The 20,100-nt window shown below is 47.7% G+C and overlaps 8 protein-coding genes across 8 annotated transcripts; 4 read left to right on the top strand and 4 right to left on the bottom strand.

Annotated features, from left to right (window-relative positions):
- Positions 1-175: 175 nt before the first annotated feature.
- LOZ57_003275 (uncharacterized protein) lies at positions 176-2,427 on the top strand (the record flags this gene model as incomplete). The annotated part of the gene is made up of 5 exons (XM_049252326.1): positions 176-212; positions 265-327; positions 389-468; positions 521-675; positions 729-2,427. The coding sequence occupies 5 exons, from the start codon at positions 176-178 to the stop codon at positions 2,425-2,427; spliced, it is 2,034 nt and encodes a 677-aa protein (XP_049108830.1).
- A 655-nt stretch (positions 2,428-3,082) lies between these two features.
- On the bottom strand, positions 3,083-4,545 carry LOZ57_003274 (uncharacterized protein; the record flags this gene model as incomplete). Its single annotated transcript, XM_049252325.1, has 6 exons — positions 3,083-3,279; positions 3,354-3,452; positions 3,511-3,611; positions 3,668-3,866; positions 3,919-4,006; positions 4,075-4,545. 6 exons carry the CDS (start codon positions 4,543-4,545, stop codon positions 3,083-3,085), a joined length of 1,155 nt encoding a protein of 384 aa, XP_049108829.1.
- Positions 4,546-6,742: 2,197 nt separating this feature from the next.
- LOZ57_003273 (uncharacterized protein) lies at positions 6,743-7,886 on the top strand (the record flags this gene model as incomplete). The annotated part of the gene is made up of 3 exons (XM_049252324.1): positions 6,743-7,038; positions 7,101-7,617; positions 7,674-7,886. The coding sequence occupies 3 exons, from the start codon at positions 6,743-6,745 to the stop codon at positions 7,884-7,886; spliced, it is 1,026 nt and encodes a 341-aa protein (XP_049108828.1).
- Positions 7,887-8,673: 787 nt separating this feature from the next.
- LOZ57_003272 (uncharacterized protein) lies at positions 8,674-9,641 on the top strand (the record flags this gene model as incomplete). Its single annotated transcript, XM_049252323.1, has 2 exons — positions 8,674-9,283; positions 9,346-9,641. 2 exons carry the CDS (start codon positions 8,674-8,676, stop codon positions 9,639-9,641), a joined length of 906 nt encoding a protein of 301 aa, XP_049108827.1.
- Positions 9,642-10,113: 472 nt separating this feature from the next.
- On the bottom strand, positions 10,114-11,567 carry LOZ57_003271 (uncharacterized protein; the record flags this gene model as incomplete). The annotated part of the gene is made up of 2 exons (XM_049252322.1): positions 10,114-11,136; positions 11,205-11,567. The coding sequence occupies 2 exons, from the start codon at positions 11,565-11,567 to the stop codon at positions 10,114-10,116; spliced, it is 1,386 nt and encodes a 461-aa protein (XP_049108826.1).
- A 599-nt stretch (positions 11,568-12,166) lies between these two features.
- Positions 12,167-14,280, bottom strand: LOZ57_003270 (uncharacterized protein; the record flags this gene model as incomplete). The annotated part of the gene is made up of 4 exons (XM_049252321.1): positions 12,167-12,954; positions 13,010-13,722; positions 13,778-13,945; positions 14,003-14,280. The coding sequence occupies 4 exons, from the start codon at positions 14,278-14,280 to the stop codon at positions 12,167-12,169; spliced, it is 1,947 nt and encodes a 648-aa protein (XP_049108825.1).
- A 1,928-nt stretch (positions 14,281-16,208) lies between these two features.
- Positions 16,209-16,998, bottom strand: LOZ57_003269 (uncharacterized protein; the record flags this gene model as incomplete). The annotated part of the gene is made up of 2 exons (XM_049252320.1): positions 16,209-16,601; positions 16,672-16,998. The coding sequence occupies 2 exons, from the start codon at positions 16,996-16,998 to the stop codon at positions 16,209-16,211; spliced, it is 720 nt and encodes a 239-aa protein (XP_049108824.1).
- Positions 16,999-18,193: 1,195 nt separating this feature from the next.
- On the top strand, positions 18,194-20,011 carry LOZ57_003268 (uncharacterized protein; the record flags this gene model as incomplete). Its single annotated transcript, XM_049252319.1, has 1 exon — positions 18,194-20,011. The coding sequence occupies one exon, from the start codon at positions 18,194-18,196 to the stop codon at positions 20,009-20,011; it is 1,818 nt and encodes a 605-aa protein (XP_049108823.1).
- Positions 20,012-20,100: the final 89 nt, after the last annotated feature.

Here is a 20,100-nt window from a genome sequence, read left to right as displayed (position 1 = left end):
TAGCATTGAACGCGAAGAGTTCGCAGTTTTGCTAAATAGGAATTCACCTGACTTACAAGGCTGCAGTCACGTGCTCACGCGTCAAATCCATGAAATCGCATTCTGAAAATCATTTCTCTAGAGCTTCAAAGTAATTTAGTATGTCCGATATTCAAGCAGCTGGCAAGGTTTCAAGATGTGGATCTTGTCTTCAGACGGTGATTTTCTTCAAGGTCCGTACCATGCAAGTACTCTCCTCTATCAGTTTAACTCACTTTCCATTAGGGAAACGAGTATGGTTGAAACCTGGAAAACGATACCTATTTGGTCGTGTGTCCCCTAACGGAGGTAAGTCTAAATTCGCTGAACTTTTTAAGAACTAGGCTAACAGCGTTCTTAAATGTCCTAGCCGGTCATGTCATCAAGTCCACCACCATTTCCAGGCACCATCTAGTTATTGAAGTTGGACGTGTTCAGCAAGGAGATGGGGTAGGTGCAGGGAACGCTATATTTTGCAGGCATAGGACTAAGAAAGTCGCAGGCACATATCCATGCGAAATCTAAACTCATTGTGGCGGACCAAGACACAAAATGTGGCAGTGTCGTTGATGGCGAGAATATCAAAGGAAAGACAAAAGAATTGAGTGCTAGGGATGAATATTCAATATTTCTGGGCAGATATCCCTATGCATTAAAGTACGCAAGGCCTTATAACCTCTGCTCTGACGTACTAACACTATCCTTTCAAGAATAAAATGGTGCCCGGTCGTCCTGACCTTTTCCTTCTCCGAGTTAGATGAAATTTCAGAAGACCCATTAGCCAATGCTCAGTCCAGGCTCGAAGATTTAGATATCAAAACTGTGTCTGCATATGTCGTGGGTAAAACAACCCACGTGGTTCAGAAAGGGCGTGATACAACTAAAGGTTTGCAGGCAATTATAAATGGGAGATATATCGTTGATCCCTCCTACATTGAACTGCTTCTATATGCTGCGACTTCGGCAGAATTGGAAGCCGAGGAATCCCTCTCTCCACTTGAATTGGATTTTGACGCAGCATGGCCGGATCCTGCTACTCGTTTACCGCCCCAAGGGAGGGAGAAAACCAAACTACCCGATTCAGCCTACGAGCCTCGACAAGATCGGTTGAACGTATTCGAAGGGTACACTTTTGTACTTTTCGATGAAGCAACATTTGAGGAGCTGCAAGACCCGATTTCCAATGGCCACGGGAAAGCATTGTTATGCGAATTTGAGCCCGAAAAAACAAAGGCGCAAGATATTGTAGACTATGTGGCCAAAGCCTCAAGTAATAAAGCATTTTCCCACGATATGGATGGCAATGGCGGAGTGTTACTAGTGCAGCCACAACGAAGAAGTAATTTGAAATGGATTCAAAACTTTGAAACCGAGGTTAGTGGTCTAATAGGGCAGCAGTTCGTCAATAGAGACGACTTCTTAGATGCAGTTCTACGGAGTGATGCATCGGGGCTATATAAATCATGTCAGCTTGCTCCGGCTCCGCCAACAGGCCAGCCAAGGGATCCACCGATGTCAAACACTTCCGCAGCTTCAATAAATGCTACCCCTATAGCGGACTCCCAAATGCTAAGTAGACCAGCTAAGCGCCCACGAACCCAAACTTATGTTCCAAAATTCAAGGACTTTGATGATGGATTTGACATGGAGTCCATTCCAGCTCATATCCCGGACCAGGATGAAACCCCCGAAGGGCTATCCCAGGGTACATGCCCACATGGTGATCAAACATCACACGAAATAGTCTATGAAGATGATGGCGTCTCCGAGCTTCTCCCAGGGGCCACTGCGATGAAGCAGCATTTCAACAGTCGCAATCGTCAAAAAACGCCATTGCCAACGGAGCCGCAGCGAAGAGCAAAGAAACCAAAGATAGATATCATCGAAGCAGCTCGACAGCATCGAGAAGCAGAAGATCGGGCCGCCGTGGCGCGAAGAGAAGAAGAAGAAGCGGCAAATATTGTCGACGGCATGGATCTCTCCAAGATCCAGCATCTCGCCATTATCGAAGACATGGAGATCCGGAAATCGTCAACAGACATGTTGTCATTGGACGGCAACAGTGGCCGATGGGATGAAAGGTGGAACGGTCGAAAGAACTTCAAGAGATTTCGGCGTAAGGGCGAAGGTGGTGTGCAGCACAGAGTGCAACCTATTATCGTTCCTCTTGAAGAAGCCAGGAGAAAAGATTTTGGTATTGGTGATGATTATTGGAATTTCAACGACACAAGGTCAGAACGAACCAAATCTGTTACGCAGGAATCCAGTGGGACGATGTTGGCGTCCCAACCGGCTTCACAAGCAGCCAGTCCCTTGACTATCTCTAGACCAAGCAAGCGAACGCACCCCGCGGATTCAGATGATGAAGATGGGCTGACATTCCGCTTCCGGAGGAAAACGCGAAGGTGACTGTAAAAAACACGGTACTCCTTTTCCATGTGCCATTGTCATCAGTTTTTCGTTTTTCAAATATCGGTAGACCATTCGCTCTTGCATTAAACCTCGTGCTGTTGAACGGCATTAGCTTGAAGGACCCTCTGTTGGCCAGTTAGGGGCGCTTAAGAGTGCGTGGGAATCGAAGGCTACGTACAGTACATTCGCAGATATAAGAGCCACTATAGTTGTCTGTGGCATGGGTACCTGCTTTTGAAGGAGCCCTGCGCCGAACAACAAATATAAAGATTACGCGTCACTTGATTCTACGGCGTCCCAGAATATTACCGTTCCTCTTGATTCATCTGCATCTCTCCGCCCTCATATCTTTTCATGTCTGTTGGAAACCTACGAAAAAGGGCTATATTTCACGGAGCGGGACATGCCATCCAGTACTACGATGGGTGGATGGAATGCTCTACGGCCTAATTGAGACCTCAGCACAAAGTGAAGTTTAATTTACAAGCTAATATACGTCGCATACATGCCAAATCAACTCAACCCTATTTATATTTTGTGGAAGATGTAAAATCATTCACATCACCCTATTTTCAATACCAACCAATTTCAGACTATGGCAATCAAAGGTTTATATTCGCATCCTCTGCACCCCATACCCAACTCTTCCACCTCAAGCGCTCTCATCCAACTTTGCTGCAGCAGGTAGTTCTCCTTTTTTCACTACATCTGCAGAAATGAGTGTTTGTTCCAGCTTTGCCTTCTCTTCCTCTGTGGCTGCAGTGACATCAACGGCTACTTCTTCGCCAAAATTTTTCGCAATCTCTTCCAAACTAAGACGTGCAGTTTCGGGGAAGAAAAAGTAAATCACTAGATATATTAACAGAACAATGAGTATATTGTTGGGTAGAAAGCAGACACGGTACTACTTGGGTTTGACGTACCTGGGATGAAAAGAACAGACCAGATGATCACGACGAGGTAGTATTTCCACCCCACATGAGCGAAACCAATAGGTGCTGTTTGAAGGAGGATAATTGTTGCTGTTATATGCTATTAGGCGGGTAAAACATACGAGGAAAGATAAAATAGAAAACTTACATGCAAACTGGCCGAAGAGGGAGAAGCCCATCCCAATTGGTCGAATTTCCGTAGGGAAAATCTCAGAGACATAGAGATACATTGTCGTGTCACAGAATGTGCTGACAAGCATTTCTTAATCAAGGATACTCGCTCTGAGTAGGAGGGGGCTACATACCCTTGGAAAGCTAGGTATAAGAAAATGAAGAAAATACCAAAGCCATTTCCTACCCGATTCGTTGTGCCAGCGTATTTCGCAGTCATGGCGGCCAGACAGGAAGTTGTGATAACAATGCCCACAAAGCCAATGATGTACATTTTACGACGCGAATTTACCTTATCATGGAGCCAGGCCCCTAGAGGATTATATACCAAACCTAGTACGTTGTTAATAAAAATTTTCCTTTTGACATAGAGAACTAAATATACCTGCAGTTGTTAACCACAAAGCACTGAGAAGGAGAGGCATGTGCCCAGTCATTCCAAGATTGGTGTACAGAATTACGGCATAATTATTCTAGAATTCATGTAGAGTTAAGTCAGTGGTTCAAGAAAATAGTAGAAAGGGGTCAGAGATATACTCACAATGATCAAGGGGCCACCAAACTCAGCGCCCCACTGGGTCAAGAAACCAATGATCATTCTTTTCCTATACGATTTCTTTTTGAACACTGCCACCCAAACGCTGTACCCAGTCGCGGAGAGTCTCTCTGCTTCAAGCTTCACTTGTTCCTTGCTCTGGTAGAATTCTTCCTTTGCAACTAAGTCTTGTGGATCATCCTTCGACTGCCTAAGTCGTCGAAGAATCTCCCAGGCTTCGTCATACTTACCTTTCGATATCAACCACCTAGGTGATCGGGGCAGCCATGGCGAGCCTAGTAACAGGAGCAGTGGACTCAAAATCTGGAGGCAAAGAGGAAACCTCCAAGCAAATGACGGATTTGAACCAGTTGCGAAGTAGCATGCATAGCCGATCCATCCAGATAACATGTATCCAAAAACAAGGAAAATAGCATGGTGTCCAACAAGCCAACCGCGCACGAAAGGACTGGACATTTCTGCAAAGTACATCGGGCAAACAGTGACAAGGATGCCAATGGAGGTGCCCGACACAAAACGACCAGCTTGAAACATTCTTTTGATGAGTATTAGCCCAGTTCCACTACACATTCAACCCTACGTCAAAATGTATACACATACTTCAAGTTTGCTGCCCCTCCTTGTAATGCTCCACCAAAAACCGCAAGAAAAGAACCGAGTTGGATATTAATCTTACGGCCCCATGCTTCACAAGACCACATCATAAATAGCGAGCCGGCCGCACCTCCGGCACTGAAGACACCATTTGCCGTTGCTATAGCATTTGTAGTCACAGTATCATATCCAGGTTTGCCCTGGGTGGGCAGGTTGAAGAATGAATACCATCCTGGCTGGCCGATTGTGCTACCAATGACAGAAGCACAGAATCCATATGTCTAGAAATATACCAATTGTCAGTATTTTTGGAAATAGAAGATATCCGATAAAAAGACCGTGTTCGATGTAAATTTAGGCGTAACGCAACATACCAATGACCCTAAAGCAACGAAAATAATGACAAGTCTATTATATCTACTCGTTTGAGACCCAAAGTTGGCCATGGTGGGCCAGCAACAGAAATATGAGGTATCAGGCGGCAGCAGAAACCAGTGGGATTTGGGGCAAAAGAAATCGCGGGTTTAGGCAGGAACTAGAGCACGAGCATGAAATAAATACGCCGGAGGGACTATGACCATTCCCTTAACTATATCAACGAGTCATCTCATTCTTGCTCTCCGTCTTAGAAAGTAAAATCGAGTCACGCACTCTCACTGTAGCCAAGAAGGCTTGTTCCGCAAAATCGTGGTTTAAGCATTGTGAAGGAGTGCTTCATGGATCACAGCAAGCCAGAAGCCAAGGAATCGGCTAATGATACTTTAACGTGGTGACACAAGCGCCGGGATAGCATAGTGCTAGACTGATTGGCTCATTTCAATGCTAGTTCCAAAATAAATGGGGTGGAGCGCTCGGGTATCTCTATGCCGACGACGTCTGTTGGTAGAAACTATTATAAAGCGGGCTTTACCCTCCCTTCAAACGGAAGTATATTTATTTTCTCGTTCCTGTGACCTCAGCATCTGAGACGTCAAAGATTTTCGCATCGCAAATCAAAACATCATTAATAAATTCGGATCTGGAAATGATGCTGAGAACTAGAATTATTTTGGGATCATTTGTTTTCTGTACTGTAATATGACTATACTGCCTTCTTTCGGCCAGCCAGCCGATGTCATGGCGAACAATGACAGGGGAAAGCTTATCAACAGACCCGAGTCATGCAAGAGGTACCGGACCGTCCTAAGACAGCTATCGTGACAATGATTGCGGGGCAACGTTGGTCTAGGGCTGCTGTTCCCGCTGGCCAAATGGCTTACATCCAAACCCCATATCGGGTGGAAGTGGAGAAGCTCTGGCCGCGCCATTAAGGCTTCAGTCAGACCCCAAGTGCTGTCAGCAGGGCACTGGTGAAGGACACCGATTTCGGAGACAATCGGGTCTCCTGAAATAAACACCGTCATTTGTGGTATTTCTTACAAACTGTGGCTCCCTCGTAGCCGAGATAGTGCTCTTAAGGGGAATTTTGGAGTTGCGACCCAGACCAGAGAGAAGGGCCGATAGCCGACGCAGAGCATGCGCTAGGCTCAAAGCATGCACACATTACCCCGGAATAGACTAGTGCTGGCGCCAACCTAAACCGTAATTCTGGGATTAGGCGAACGACGGAGCCGCTCTGTCCCTAGAATCAGCTCATAGAAAAGAAGCGGATACACCATTGGGGTATGGTCAAACCCGGGTGTCTAGCGTTATGCGACGCCAATTGTTGAATTCAGAGCCGAGTTTCCGATCAATGGGCTGTCGACGAATTCCGCGTAACTCCGATTACCGGAAGTTTTGAGTAACACTGAAGAATAATTGCTTAGCCGTAACGTGGCCCAGGAAGCCGAGTATCATTGGCTATCACATTTATCTATCCGGCACGGATAGTTGGCAATGCCATAAACACGACCCCGCATTATCCAGTGGCGTAGGAGAGGAAGCGCCTCTGTTGTCTAGCACGGAGCTTCAAAGACGGGGGAGTCTAAGTAAACAGGAAACCCGTCTTCAAAGGGCCTTTATGGTGTTAAAGAAAAATACTCAACTGTCCCAGAGTATTTGTCTATAGCAAACAACCATCATGACCTCACCCCAATCTCCTTTTGATGTTCCTTTTGACAAGCTCCCAAATCCAAAGCAGGTCTGGGTCGGAACTCCGGGGAGTAGCGAGGAAGGTCTGGGAAAACTCGCTCTGCTTACACCGGAGGTAGTGATAAATGCAGCAAAGGAGATAAAGACTGGTCGTCGTGTTACACTAGGATGGGAAATGACAAAGCTGGAGCTAGCCAACCTCAACCGACACCCATGTCAACACCACATTATCTCTCTGCTCAACGGCCTCGCATTCGACGATGTATATGTGTTCAATCCTCGTAGGTACCCAATTAATGGATCTTTTTATAAGAGCTATTGCCACCACTTTCGGGTGGTTGGGAAAGTCTGTCGCTGACCAATTCAACCCAAGAGCAAAGCAGTCAATGGGACGGCCTTCGACACTTTTCACAACAGGTACCAGCGACGGAAGATAAACCGTCACACAGAGTCTTCTATGGAGGGACCACTCCAGCTGAGGTATTAGATCGATCCACAGATCGCATCGGTATGCAACACTGGGCGCGTGCAGGTATCACCGGTCGCGGGGTGCTGATTGACTATGCCTCCTGGGCGCAGGAGCGCGGCATCACATACACAACGTTCTCCACGCACCAAATCCGCCTCCGCGACATTCTCGAGATCGCGAAAGAGTGCAACATTACCTTTCAAAAAGGCGATATATTATTCATCCGCATCGGCGTCACCCACGAATGGGACTGTGTTATGTCAGACCAACAAAAGCGAGAATATTCGCTAAATCCCAATCCAGAACACGCAGGCGTTGAAGCCACAACATCTATGCTCCGTTGGCTCTGGGACTGCGGCTTTTGCGCAGTAGCGGGCGATGCAATCAGCTGGGAGGTTAGTGCCACCCATAGAGGCGTCATGCAAAGACTAAAGCTAAACAGGTGCTCTAGGTATATCCTCCTGAATGTCCTGACTTGTTCCTGCACGAGTATTTGCTTGCTGGCTGGGGGATGCCAATTGGTGAGTTCGCTGCCAAGGAGAACATCGTGATGATGCGAAGCCCTATCAATCTAGCCCTAGCAGCGTCCAGATTCGGATGTGAGCTAACGTGGATTGCGCCCAGGAGAGCTTTTCGACCTCGAAGAACTCGCGCGGACCTGTAAAGAATTGGGAAGATGGAGTTTCTTTGTTGCGTCGGTGCCACTCAATATGCCTGGCGGAGTGTCATCCCCACCGAACGCAGTGGCGATATTCTAGGTAGCAGCCAAGTGCGTACTCTGTACTTCTCTGCTCAAACTCGTCGGCTGGAGAAAATAACTGATAATAAAAATAGAAGAAATGAAATACCTACGGAGTACTCCGTACAGGCAGCTCTCCGAAACTGCTACGGGAGTTGCTCATTGCTATTGACGAATGACGCCTGTCGGCCCCAGCGGATCAACTCGATTGGCGACAGCCACCGACAAGATGCGCGTCTACAACCTTCCTGGACTCTCGATCCTCGATTCCCTCCTTTCGGTCTGTCGTATTGTATATAGCGTACCCTGGGCCGATTACCACTCGGCCAAAAGGATGGTTGTTCTTAAGGCCGTATGAGCTAATGCACTCCTCCCGGCTCCGAATGTTGTTCTCCAGCTGGTAACTACATATGGCCGTTTTCAAAACACGCTCTGCAGCCATACCTGGCCGTCGTATCGATAAACAACCCTCATCGTACATGGGGGCCATAGTTCTTTGGCTTAAAGATTCCGTACAGAGTAGTTACTATGTAGTTATGTAACTTCAAGAGGTCGCCTATGCAGGACTGAAAATTTGTCGACAACTCTTGCCCATTATCTAAGTACCGCTTCAGATCATCAAAGACGGATGAGACACAGTGGTGTTACTCGGAATATTGCTGAGAAGAATTGCTAGAAATTTAGTTTGAACTTATGTTTGGAATTAGCCGCGATGGCCCCTGTTTTGCCGAGGCAGCGACGGTACGAGATATGTAATGGGTTTTCAATTATTTTAGATGAAGGCAATATACGGATAGTCCAGGAGCCAATATCAGACTCACTACGACTTTGTGATACCCATCGTGCCCTCATATTCGTAGAAGCCGGCGGTGTCCAATATTTCCCACCGACGATGCCCCTCTCTATCCGCCGGCTATCATCTCCAGCCGACCTGTCGCGAGCCGTGGATATTCAATCTACTACGTTTGCCAACAGCGCATTTTGCCGCACTGTAGGTGCCTCTCCCGAAGGCAATCCTCGCAGTCTTTCGCCATCAGAGCGACACGCCATCCAAGTCTCTCGTCTTCAGGACGCCCTTTCATCTGATCCTACCTTCCACCTACTGGGCGCGGTCGACGATGAAACGGGCGAAATCCTTGCCATGGCTAAGTGGTATGTCTTCAAGGGAGACGATTCATTAGAAAAATGGAAGAATGGCGTTAGATCTGACGAAGCAATGGAGATCCCAAATGGGGTCGATGAGGACGGCTATCGGTTTGCGAAGGGTAAACTGTTCGACGCCAAGAGAGCTTGGTTCGGGGAGAATGGAAGGGAACATTGCTGTAAGTTTTCCATTATCGTCAATTTGCCATCCACTTTTCCCTAACGAGTATCTATCGTATAGTCCTCGGTGTTTTATGCACCCTTCCCACTCACCAAGGCCGTGGTGCCGGAACCCTTCTTCTTAAATACGGTCTTGATATAGCGGATGAGCATGGCTTAGAGTCGTATCTAGAATCATCAACCAAAGGACGCCCGCTTTATGAAAGGCACGGGTTTGAAGACATTACTCTTCCTAATGGGAGGCCTGGGCTCTTGGAATTCGACCTGGGACACTTCACCGGTCGTGGCGGTGATCAAGGCGACTGGGTACGCTTAGCACTTATGGCCCGTAAGCCAAAGCAAAAAACCGAGTGCTAGTGTTTTGAAGAGTCCATGATGTGAAGCAGCGGACCAGGTATGCTTATTTGTTGTTTGTTCTCCCTAATCAACTCTTGTCTTATGGGGTTAGACTAGAATTTAATTGGATATATTATGTACGGGGTCAAGAGGACCTGCTATTACTTGGAAGAATACATGAATTCCAATGCAATTTGTGCACACATTTGACTGTACGGCGTAGGTAGTTCCGCCGTTTCTACTTTTATTTTGCCGTCAAATTAAAGTTTCGGCTTCGGCTCGGGAAAAAGAAAATCCTCAAAACTCTGTGGTGACGTCAGCGCCGACACAACAACGTCAATACGAGGAATTGTTGTTTCTCCCTTCATCGCAAGGCACTGCCCTCATTACGCTCAAAGTTGGATTCTATTCACTCCATTAATAAGCTTGGCTTGTGAAAAACTGGCACCAAATAGCTGAGTAAAAGAAAACAGGAATAAAAACTCAAGCCAACTCAACCAGCCTGGTACACCGCTGGACCAGCAACAATATGCGGGTTCAATAAACTCAAATTAAACGGTGTAACGAAGGGATTTGCGTCAGTAATTGCCACAAATATTGTGCCGTTAACACCTGGATCTCCTGCAAACGTTTCAAATCTTGGCTGCGTAGCTTGTGCCGAAGTCCCATTGGAGCTATTACTGGCACCGGTGATAGGAGTGTACGTGATGTTCAATTGGGTAACCCACGCCAAATACGCCGGTTGTTTACCCATAGATGTTGTGGTGTAGCTGTTGTTAGGGCCAATGCGCATTCCGGGTTTGTCCCAAGACAATTTCACGATCTGGTCTGGTTGTGACAGCGGAGTGGTACGGTTACTGCTGATTGACGGCGTACAAGTTGAATTCAAACAAATCGATTGAGGTGGGATGGAAGAAATATTAGCAGCACCTAATCCGGGGCCCAATGTTGTGTTCGTGCCAGCAGTTGCGTTGGACGAGAACGGGTTCGGTTGGTTGATGATTCTGAGAGCTGGAAAGTTCTGCCACACGAGCCTTGGGTTGATGCCAGGACAGAAACTCATATACGGTGCGATAAAAGTCCACGCCCAAGCCTGAGGAATGCCTGTCTCAAACCATACCGGAATCGGAAATAACCCCTCGAATTGACGAAAAATTAATTGTTGGCGAGCTGTAATAGCAATCGCCTGCAATAGTACCTGAGCAGATCCTCGGGCATCTAAATGCGGTGCAAAGCCATATACTGTTGATTCTATGACTTTGGCCATCTTTTGTGAAAAGTCATTGAATTCGGGTAAAGTCTTAAATGGATACCGATACGCGCATCGAGTGGGAGCTGAACTTCCCAAGATATTTTTCAAAACAGTCACCTGTCCCAATACTTCACCTCGCATAAATTGGATCAAATTGAAGTCATTGGCAGTTAATCCGGCTTGTAGAAAGTCCTGCTGGGAGAATTGAGACAATCCGGTATCGAACAGGTCGAGTTGGAGCCAGCTGGCGTAGAGCAACAGTGCCTGAATAATTGCAGATTAGCACAGAAGTGCGTTGTAAAAAGAGGCCAAGATTTCAAGCATCGACTTACAACTGATTGATAGTCATAATCACTCTGCACGTTATAGGCTGGCATTGTTCCATTGGTACCAAGTCCTCCTCCAGGGACATATGGAGCTGGCTGCGGATCGTGAAGCCGGCCATCACTTTGATATCTTGTGGCCTCAGGGCCGGGTGGCCTTCCTGAAATCGCGGTCCCGCGAATAGAACCCGTCAATGCTCCTGTCGCAGTAGCTATTCCTGTATAAGCACCCGTAGCACGAGAGAAACTAATGCCACTTGCTACAGGCGCTGTTGCCGGAAAGATTATGCCACTGGCATATGTGAGGTCTGCTGGCTTGCCATATACGGACGTATATAGCAGAAGCCCGGTGAGGCATGGAAAGAATAACATCCCGATGGGCTGGAAAATTTTTGATCAATTCCGTTTGGAAGGAGCCCGAGGTTGACTTGTGATTGCTACAAATAGCTGGATTGAGGGGGAATTGTGAAGGAAATATGGCTAGGGCAGATGAGCGCTCTAGGATTTGGAATGTTGTTGTCTGACGCAATTCCATTGAAACCTGCTGAAAATAAAGCCTATCCGAATCTTCCACGAAGGTTTACTTCATCTTTTGCCCCCAGGGAGGGGGGAGGGGGGTATAGAATTTCTAGACTCAGAGCGTTGCATCGGTTGATCAACGGCTGGTATGTAACAAAGTCAATTCAATATTTGGAATGACACCATCTTGAAGACTTGGAAAATAAGTTTTGATGGTTAAGGGGTCCTAGCATTTTGAAAGCAAAGCAAATAGGACAAATAATCAGACAAGCGGGCTCAAAATGAGATAAGGATTAAATGATCTGCAAATTTTATTGATTATCGGAGTAACTTTTAGTAACATCGAATTCTATTGATTTCGTCATTCATCATATGGGGGTATTTAATGGTTGCTGGGATATGAAATAATTGAAAATGCCATATCAGGCCCCGGCAAATATGGTTGTAGAATATTAATCGGAAATTTCTTCTGAGCTTCCAGCTTGAGGAGGCGGTAACTCCTCCATGCCATCTCTATTATAGCTCGGAAGCCGTTGTTTTGCAGTGATTGTGGGACTGGTACGCTCGAAATATTGCAACACACTTGCATATCCAAGACCTTCACTAAGGTCTGCATCCGTATATGGACGGGGCTTTTCGTCAACGTGGCGGGCCAGAGAGGCGAGCCACTCTTCTCGAAGCTCTTGTACTTTCTGTTTATAGTCCAGCTCAGCATCGTAGTGTTTACCAACACCACGAAACCGCTCCCAGAGCGATAGATGAGACGGGTGCACGGCCGAACCGTGATACTCGTCTTCGCGCCCATTGCGAATATAGAACCAGCGGCGCTCTTGTTCTTTTAAATCAAGACCAGTAGTATCTGGAAGGAATATAAATGTGAGAATCATGCCAGCAAGGCCAAACCAGGGTACGACATGGAATTTTTGGGTTGTGGATATATAGTTGTACATGACCGCAGCCACTAGCGCCCCAAGCTTACCAATGGCAGCCGAAAAACCGTGGGCTGTAGCGCGGATCGGGGTTGGAAAAACCTCGGCGGCGACCAAGAAAGTCACGGAATTTGGGCCAAACTGGTTGAAAAAGCTGCTTAAAAAGTACATAGCTTGGAAGGCGCCAATGTGTTCAGGCGAGGTGTAGTACTTGAAGTGGTATGCCGGAATTATGAAGAAAATAAAGTCCATCAAAAAACCAATCATCTGCATCCATTTGCGTCCATACAGCTTGTTGTCAATGAGGAGTGCTGTTACTCAGTTAGATTCCAAATATGTAATCCAAGGAGGAAAAGGCCGACTCACAAGCCAAGTAGTACCCAACAAGAGAAACACCGACATTGAGGAGGTTATATAGCCATCCGGGCATGATTGAGGTCGTATGTGGGTTTATCACGGATATAAACTCGCTTTGAAACAGCTTGTTTCCATAAAAGAAAATGTCATTTGCAAACCACGTACCAGCAGTGGCTAAAAGACGAAACCCAAAATACTTGAAAGTAAGCTTGAGGGAGGTAGTATCGTAGCCGGTGACACGGGATTTAGCCTTTGCAATGGAAAGCTGCTTGCTAGCAGCCTTCATTTTGTAGTATCGGTAGTACACCAGCCACAATGTACCTACCGCGGGAATTGCAAATGATACTCGATACGTCCATTGCGCGGAAACTGTAGAATAGGGGGGGTTTCCACTGCCATGATGGAAGATAAGAAGCAGTATAATCAGGAGAGCCTGATTGAAAAACTGGCCCCAGCCCTGCATAAGGAATGCACTTGTGACTTTTCTACCCCGATGTAGTCGATCTTCCTTAGTCGAAACCTTACCTGAACCGACAGCATTTTCCATGCCGCTTGTAGCAGTCATTGGATATTCACCACCCACCCCAATGCCATAAATAAACAGGGACCAAACATAACATATAACCCAACCATTCTGCGTGACACCCCACGCTGCTGTCAGCATGATCAAACCTAAAAGCATTATCGTGGCATCTTGAATCAGACCCCATCGTCGACCAAGCCTAAAAACCCTCATTAGGCAGGAACCAATACAAAACAACAAAACAGTGTACACACCAATCGCCGAGAATTCCCACAAGAATCTGACCAACAATAATACCACAAATTTCGAGGTATTCGACAGCCGCAATCCAGGTCGGGTTGCAAATTTCTTGTTTCTTCCAACACTTTGGGAATGTTTTTTCGAATAAAGGTTTGATGTTGCCGATGGAAAACAAAACATAACTAGAAACTGTTTCAACAACCGCGGTCAAGTGACGTTGGAGCAAAATGAAGGCTCACCCCTCTAGACCCAGCCCGGCACCAGGCAGAACCATGTTTCGAAAATAATATGACACCGGCGACAAGGGGTCGGCTTTGAACATTTTGCAAACACCAGAGAATTCTCTTGCAGCTTCTTTCATATCATATGCACCGACAAATTTTATCCTCTTTAGTAGTGGCAGGTCGGCCCAATAGACGCCATCTGGAGTATACGAATCATCCGGGCGAATGAGACTGTCGAACGCCTCCTTTTCGTTCAAGTTCATCTCCTGCAGCGGCTCATGGGTGCCGGACATGTCAGGCCCATGCGGGGCCCGAGGACCATAGTCAGTCATTTTCTCGCGGTGATACGGGATCGAGGCGCGTGAGCGCGGGGGGTAGTATAGTGTCCGCGCGGCTAATGGACCTGTCGCTGTAGATCAGCATCCAAAAGGAACAAGTGCAAGCGCGAGACGCCGCCAACACGCAGCCTGAAAGCCAAGCGGCGCCAACGGATCCCGTGTGCAGCCAGGCTTCGGATCGTAGCCGCGCACGTTCTCCCAGGCGCCGCTCTGACTGGCCCAAAGATGACACCGGACAGGCAGCGTAGGGAAGCTTAACCGCATCAAGCAATCCACAAGCGACGCAACGGCGTTTCACTCACCTATAAAGAAACCCGAAGAGGCCCAAGCTTCGTTTCCAGATGAAGTAGCCCAAACGGGGCAGTTTGGATGGAACAGACAGTCAGAACGTAGAGGGGGACGATGGAGTTTAAAGGGCGAGCGAGAAATTCTCCTCCTTCTTGCTGGCGCCCCAGTCACTGCTCAGGTGGCCGGCATGTGTGCGTTCTCTCGTTTGCGCAGCGAGGTGGAACCGTAAAAAACAGCGTGGTATTGAGCCGGTATATGGGCCGACAGACCTGCGGTGTGCCCATACGAACGTGAGGTAACGGAATGTTTGCATTTTGGGTTTGTGCGCAACAGGGAAAAGCGGGTATTCAGCGGCGATCGGTAGCCGGCCAGACCAATCAAGGGTCGGTTTCTGTCACACGTTGTGATGATGATGACCAGCGAGCGGGTTGAGCTCGGGCTGGGCAAGAGATCTTGTTGCTTATATTGCCGCCGAGACGCCTTGGTCCACGATCATTGATTCTGCACCAAGCCAGCGCCGTTCATGGGGCGGTAGACGACGGCGGGGATTGAGCAGAATAAACCAGCCGCATATGCCGTGCTTCCCGCAGATAATCTCCTGTCATATCTGCAGTATGCGCTGGTCACACGAGCACCTCCTCTCAAGTGGCTCAACCTACTTGCAGCATGGCCACCTGTTTGCGGACGGAGTACATCGTATATGTAGGAACAAATTTTTTTGGCGATCATCATGGATGATGTTTCGTTTCGAGGCGATCAGGGTTGGACGTTAAGCATGCGGGGAAGGTTAGAGACGGTGGTCGCATTCGTATACGAAGTTTTCGGTACGGAGTACAGTCCACCGTGTATCGTTTTACCGTCGAGTACCGATTTTGAAAGGTAGCTATTCCTGTCGCACCATGATTAGGAGTCATCCTGTAGTGAGCAAGCGGAAATATGAATGGTGAGGGCATGCGTCAATCGATATACTGATGTTGGATAGAAGCAGAGTTTTTTGGAAGTGATACCGCCTGGCAACCAAGTGGTCCCGACGTTCACCTCAAAACAAACGATCACGCAGTCCTGTCGAGGCATACAATGGTGTCGTGGCATTGTGTCATTCCACCAAATTGCAGGCACGACCAGGTGTGAGACGTCGCGGTACATTCAACTTATGAGGGGCGGTAGAATTGCGTCGTTGGCCGTAGCACGACTATTCAAGGGCGGTGAAGAAAGAACGCCCAGGTTATGTAGTTGTCCAAAAGGAGCCAATGACTATTCCCAATAAGCAAAAGTGTCACTGAAAATTGTATCTATTGCGCTCCGTAGATCTTGTAAACTATATTGTTGTATTTATTCACGGAATATATTTCTAATAGGTTCGACAATGAGACCCATCAATATTTCAAACGCGTGTCCAATGCAGTTTTTGTTCATAAAGGTAATGTTAGTTGGCAAAATCGTCTTACCACGTTTCTGCTTTGGTTAAAAATCCAAAGTCACTGCTGCTTCCAGGCCTGCTGAGTGACAGCTGCTTTGCAATTTCTCGCACAACCTCGACGGCGCCGATCACTTGCTTGCCGGTCGCCCCAAGATTCCTACAGCCAAAAAAATGTCTAGAGATATACCATTAGTGTGTGCGGATCGGTAGGACGGGAAAGATTGCAACCGCACCCTTTGGCCTGTGGCGCAACATTATCTGCCAAACAGCAGACAAACTCCATCATAACAGTTTCCATCGGGTTGAGAATTCTCATTTCGCCCATGAGTTCTCCGTAAACACTCCGTATGGCAAAGTCACTCAAGTCTCCCCCAGAGCTTTTCCCCATATTGGCTAAGATTCGGTCGGTGTGGTTAGAATATATTTGAGAAAAGAAATGCTTTCCGCGTTTAAGTTTTTCCTCAAGTGGCACGGGGGCACGAAGGGATACGTCTTTAGAGAGAGCGGGAAGAAGGTCCGGCGAATTGGTTTCGATTGAAGATTGGAGCGAGGACAGCGAATTTATACCCTACAGGTCAACGTTATTAGATGAATAGTCCTGTCACGAAATAGCTCTTTGGCTAGAAAGATGAAATTACTCGAGGAAATCCAACAAGGACACTAGCTTTCAAACAACATTCTCGGATTCTTCGGGCAATCGCGATTTTTGTGTCTTCATTGAGGGCGCTCAGATTGTTGATATACTTCCATAGTTCACCAACAGCGGGCTCCTGGTGGAAGGACAACAATGCTGCGGTTGCAACGACGTACCATAATGATGTTTCGGTAGTGTTATTTCCTTCACTGGGTATGAGGCGTGGAAGCGCGGAAAAATCGAGACGTTGTTGCTGATCGGTAGCTTTGAGAGCAGGGGACGGCGAGGAGGAGGAAGATGTGGACGCAGATGATATTGCCTTATTCTGCATATGGCTCTGAATGGCCCGCAGGCGCACTACCGCTTTGGAATCTGGCATTTCAAGATATATCTTCCTTTTTAGCGAGCTCTTCACTTGCGCGGAGCAGAGAATATGCTTTTGCCGAATTATCGGGGAAGCCGCACTGCCGCCAACTATTGATTGTCTGCAGCTTAAGAGCGAGAAATGCTTGCTCCAAATGCCTCTGAGGATTAATGGGGAAGGGACACGCATACCTGAGGCATGAACACCGGCTGGGATGGCAGGCGGCTTTGCCTAGGCACAATCCTTAGGCGCCCCGGTTCCCCGTCGGTGTTTTGGCTCCTCATAGCCGGGATGGTTCACGGCAACCTGGGGCCGATGATGCAAACCATGCAAACCACTTAACTACCCAGTTGAATATTGCGGATGCGGAGTAACTATCCTGCCGACCATCGAGCAAGCTTAGGTAAACTGAGCCTTGAACCTTATTACAAAGCTGGAGGCAGAACTTCGTGGCAACGATCTGACCAAATTAGGTAAAGCTTCTTCGCAAGATTTCTATGATTGGACCAGCAAACCAATCCAGCTTCTGATAGAACTTCAGTGCCGCATTTTCGGCTTTTACCTTAGAACGTCCATGATCTCGAATTTTATCATCTACAAAAAATTGAACCGCCCCGGAAAATAGTTTCAGTACTTAACGTCCTTGTCTTGAAGGAAATTTTGGGGGAATCCAAAAGTCCAAGAGTAGCCAACGAGTATTTCTTAAGTGACAGCGGCCTCCGTTTGGGAAAGAATGGCTATAGTCTAGTAGTAGAAGTATGTATTATTTATATACCTAGCACTATTCGCCTATGCCGTAATATGGCACCTAAAGCGAATACACCAAGTGCCGTCTCTGTTATCGCCGGAGATGAAGCCAGAGTTCCTTTGAGTTTAGCCGCCTGTCCCGTGTCTGAAGAGGCGCTAAACCACTTTAGGCCCCATATTTACATCGCCAGAAATAATGACGGCGAATCGTGTTGTCGCGGCCAGAACCTCCGTTTTCTCCCACAAATCCTGTCATTCTGCCCTTTTTTGCCTCCAACGCTCAACCACCAGGCCGTGGTAGTATATTAAACCCTCGGCTTGGCCCTGGCCATCATGGTTTTGGTTTTGCCGACCTTCTCACAATGTCAATGTACGCCGATTGTGCCATACGCCCATGATCCTCGTCAAAACAACAATGCGACCGTTGGACAAACAGAGCAACCCCCCGAACAAAGCATTTATTTCTACAAGTGCAGCGTTTAATAGACCTAACCGAGCACCCTTAACTCCCAAGCTAGCGGGGTACAATCCTCCCCATCTCACCCATAAATTCCAACATGCCGATACTCCCAGTCCCCACGTTACTCGCGTTGCAGATAACCCACCAACTCCTCCAGCCCTAAATGCAAACATCACACCTCGCTCTGGGCCAAGAAACCTCCGAAGAGATGGTGTTTCTTCCTCTTCACCCTTGGTGACACCGCCCAACGTGCAACATGCGCGTTTATCTCAAACTTCCAGACCATACCCCGCCGACTCAAGTCTAGGCCTTCGTGACAACAATGCCCAAACTCCACGTTTATCAAGACCTAAGAATATAATAAATGGTACCCCACATAACAGGCCTGTTTCCAACCCTGCGCCGCCAGGGAGTACTTCCCCTGGGAACCCTATGTTCTTTCGCGCAGCCGACGCCCAGTTATCGACGTCATCGTATGATGCAGATAACAAAGGGACTCATGCACAACCAAATACTCAAAAGTTTATATACGCGAATGGGGTGACTGACGTACGTACTTCAAGCAGCATATCGCAGAACTCGGTCCTCGCGAAGACCAAAGTGCAGAACACGGGACTTCCTTCTACGGCTGCTCGGTCTCCAGTAGTATCACCAAGATTACAAAATGCACAACCCCTACCACCTTCACCCAGGATTCCTGTATTCTCCGGTCGGGGCTCTAACCGATCAAGCCTTCAGTCAACTCACCCTCAGGAGCCCACCATACCCCACGCTTCTCGGCCGCCCCCAACGCTTGCTGATGCTCGACGGCCTTCGCACATAAAATCACCTAGTGTAGATGGATCTCAGTGCTTTCGTCAAGCCCGGCCTCCTTTCTCGAGCCCTCCTAGCTATCCTGGGTTCCTTTCAGCCGAACAGAGCGGTGCTAGTTCTCCAAATCAAAGCCCAATTCCAAGTAGCAACCGCTCTTCCTCATCCGGGGATATTCCGCAGCCTCTCCCACGGATTGGCAGCCCTTCGAAGGAAGATTTGGTTAATAACCAGCCAAGACCTACCGAACTGGCATCCAACGCGCGCACAGAACGGAAGGTGTTGGACCTGGAAATCAGCAACTCCTCGTTGCTGGCTATCAACCGTGCTTTAGAAAGGGAAATGAGGAAGCAGAATGCGGAATTGCGGCGATATCGTAGGCTAAGCCGTAGTGGCCGACTGTCTATGACCTCCTCTCGTCGTTCCATTTCCGGAGGCATGCTTTCCGTTGTAAGTGAAACGGACGGTGCAGCTAGCGAAGAATCTTATATCGCACCGAATAATATGATTTCAGACTCCGAGGATGATTTTGGCTCCTCTGACGACGAAAACGCGAGTGCTTTTGATGGCACCGAAAAAAACGAAGATGAGCGAGCCTGGAACGAGAACAAAATTTTTGCCGATTTGGCTCAACACCAGCAACTCCTCATTGATAGCCAAAAGCTGAACCATAGCCTACGACGTTGCCTTGGGCGGACAGAGAGTCTGATATTAGAAGGCAAAAAGGCTCTAGAGTATAAAGTCCTAGTCAGTGACATTGATATTGGAGGGAGAGTTCTCGCCCCAGATGACCTTGATGCAGAGTGGGACGGTGGAAGAGGGCTGCTCAGTCCGTCTATGGAGATACCGAACTTTTCTGAAGATCAGTCATTTCTCGATGATGCTATTTTGGCGGATCTACCCTTGTCAGACAATGGGAGTGAACCAGGAACATTTAACAGCCATGATATTCCAAATAGCTGAGATATATATAATCCGCCCTGAACGCGGATATTCCTCCACCATCCCCTTTCCAACCTTAATTCACGACACTAAGACCGACTTTTCTACCT

Source organism: Ophidiomyces ophidiicola (genome assembly GCF_022830035.1).
Source record: "Ophidiomyces ophidiicola strain CBS 122913 chromosome Unknown scaffold_10, whole genome shotgun sequence".
Lineage (NCBI taxonomy): Eukaryota > Fungi > Ascomycota > Eurotiomycetes > Onygenales > Onygenaceae > Ophidiomyces > Ophidiomyces ophidiicola.
The sequence above is the reverse complement of the archived record's forward strand: the minus strand, read 5'-3'. Positions and strand labels throughout refer to the sequence as shown.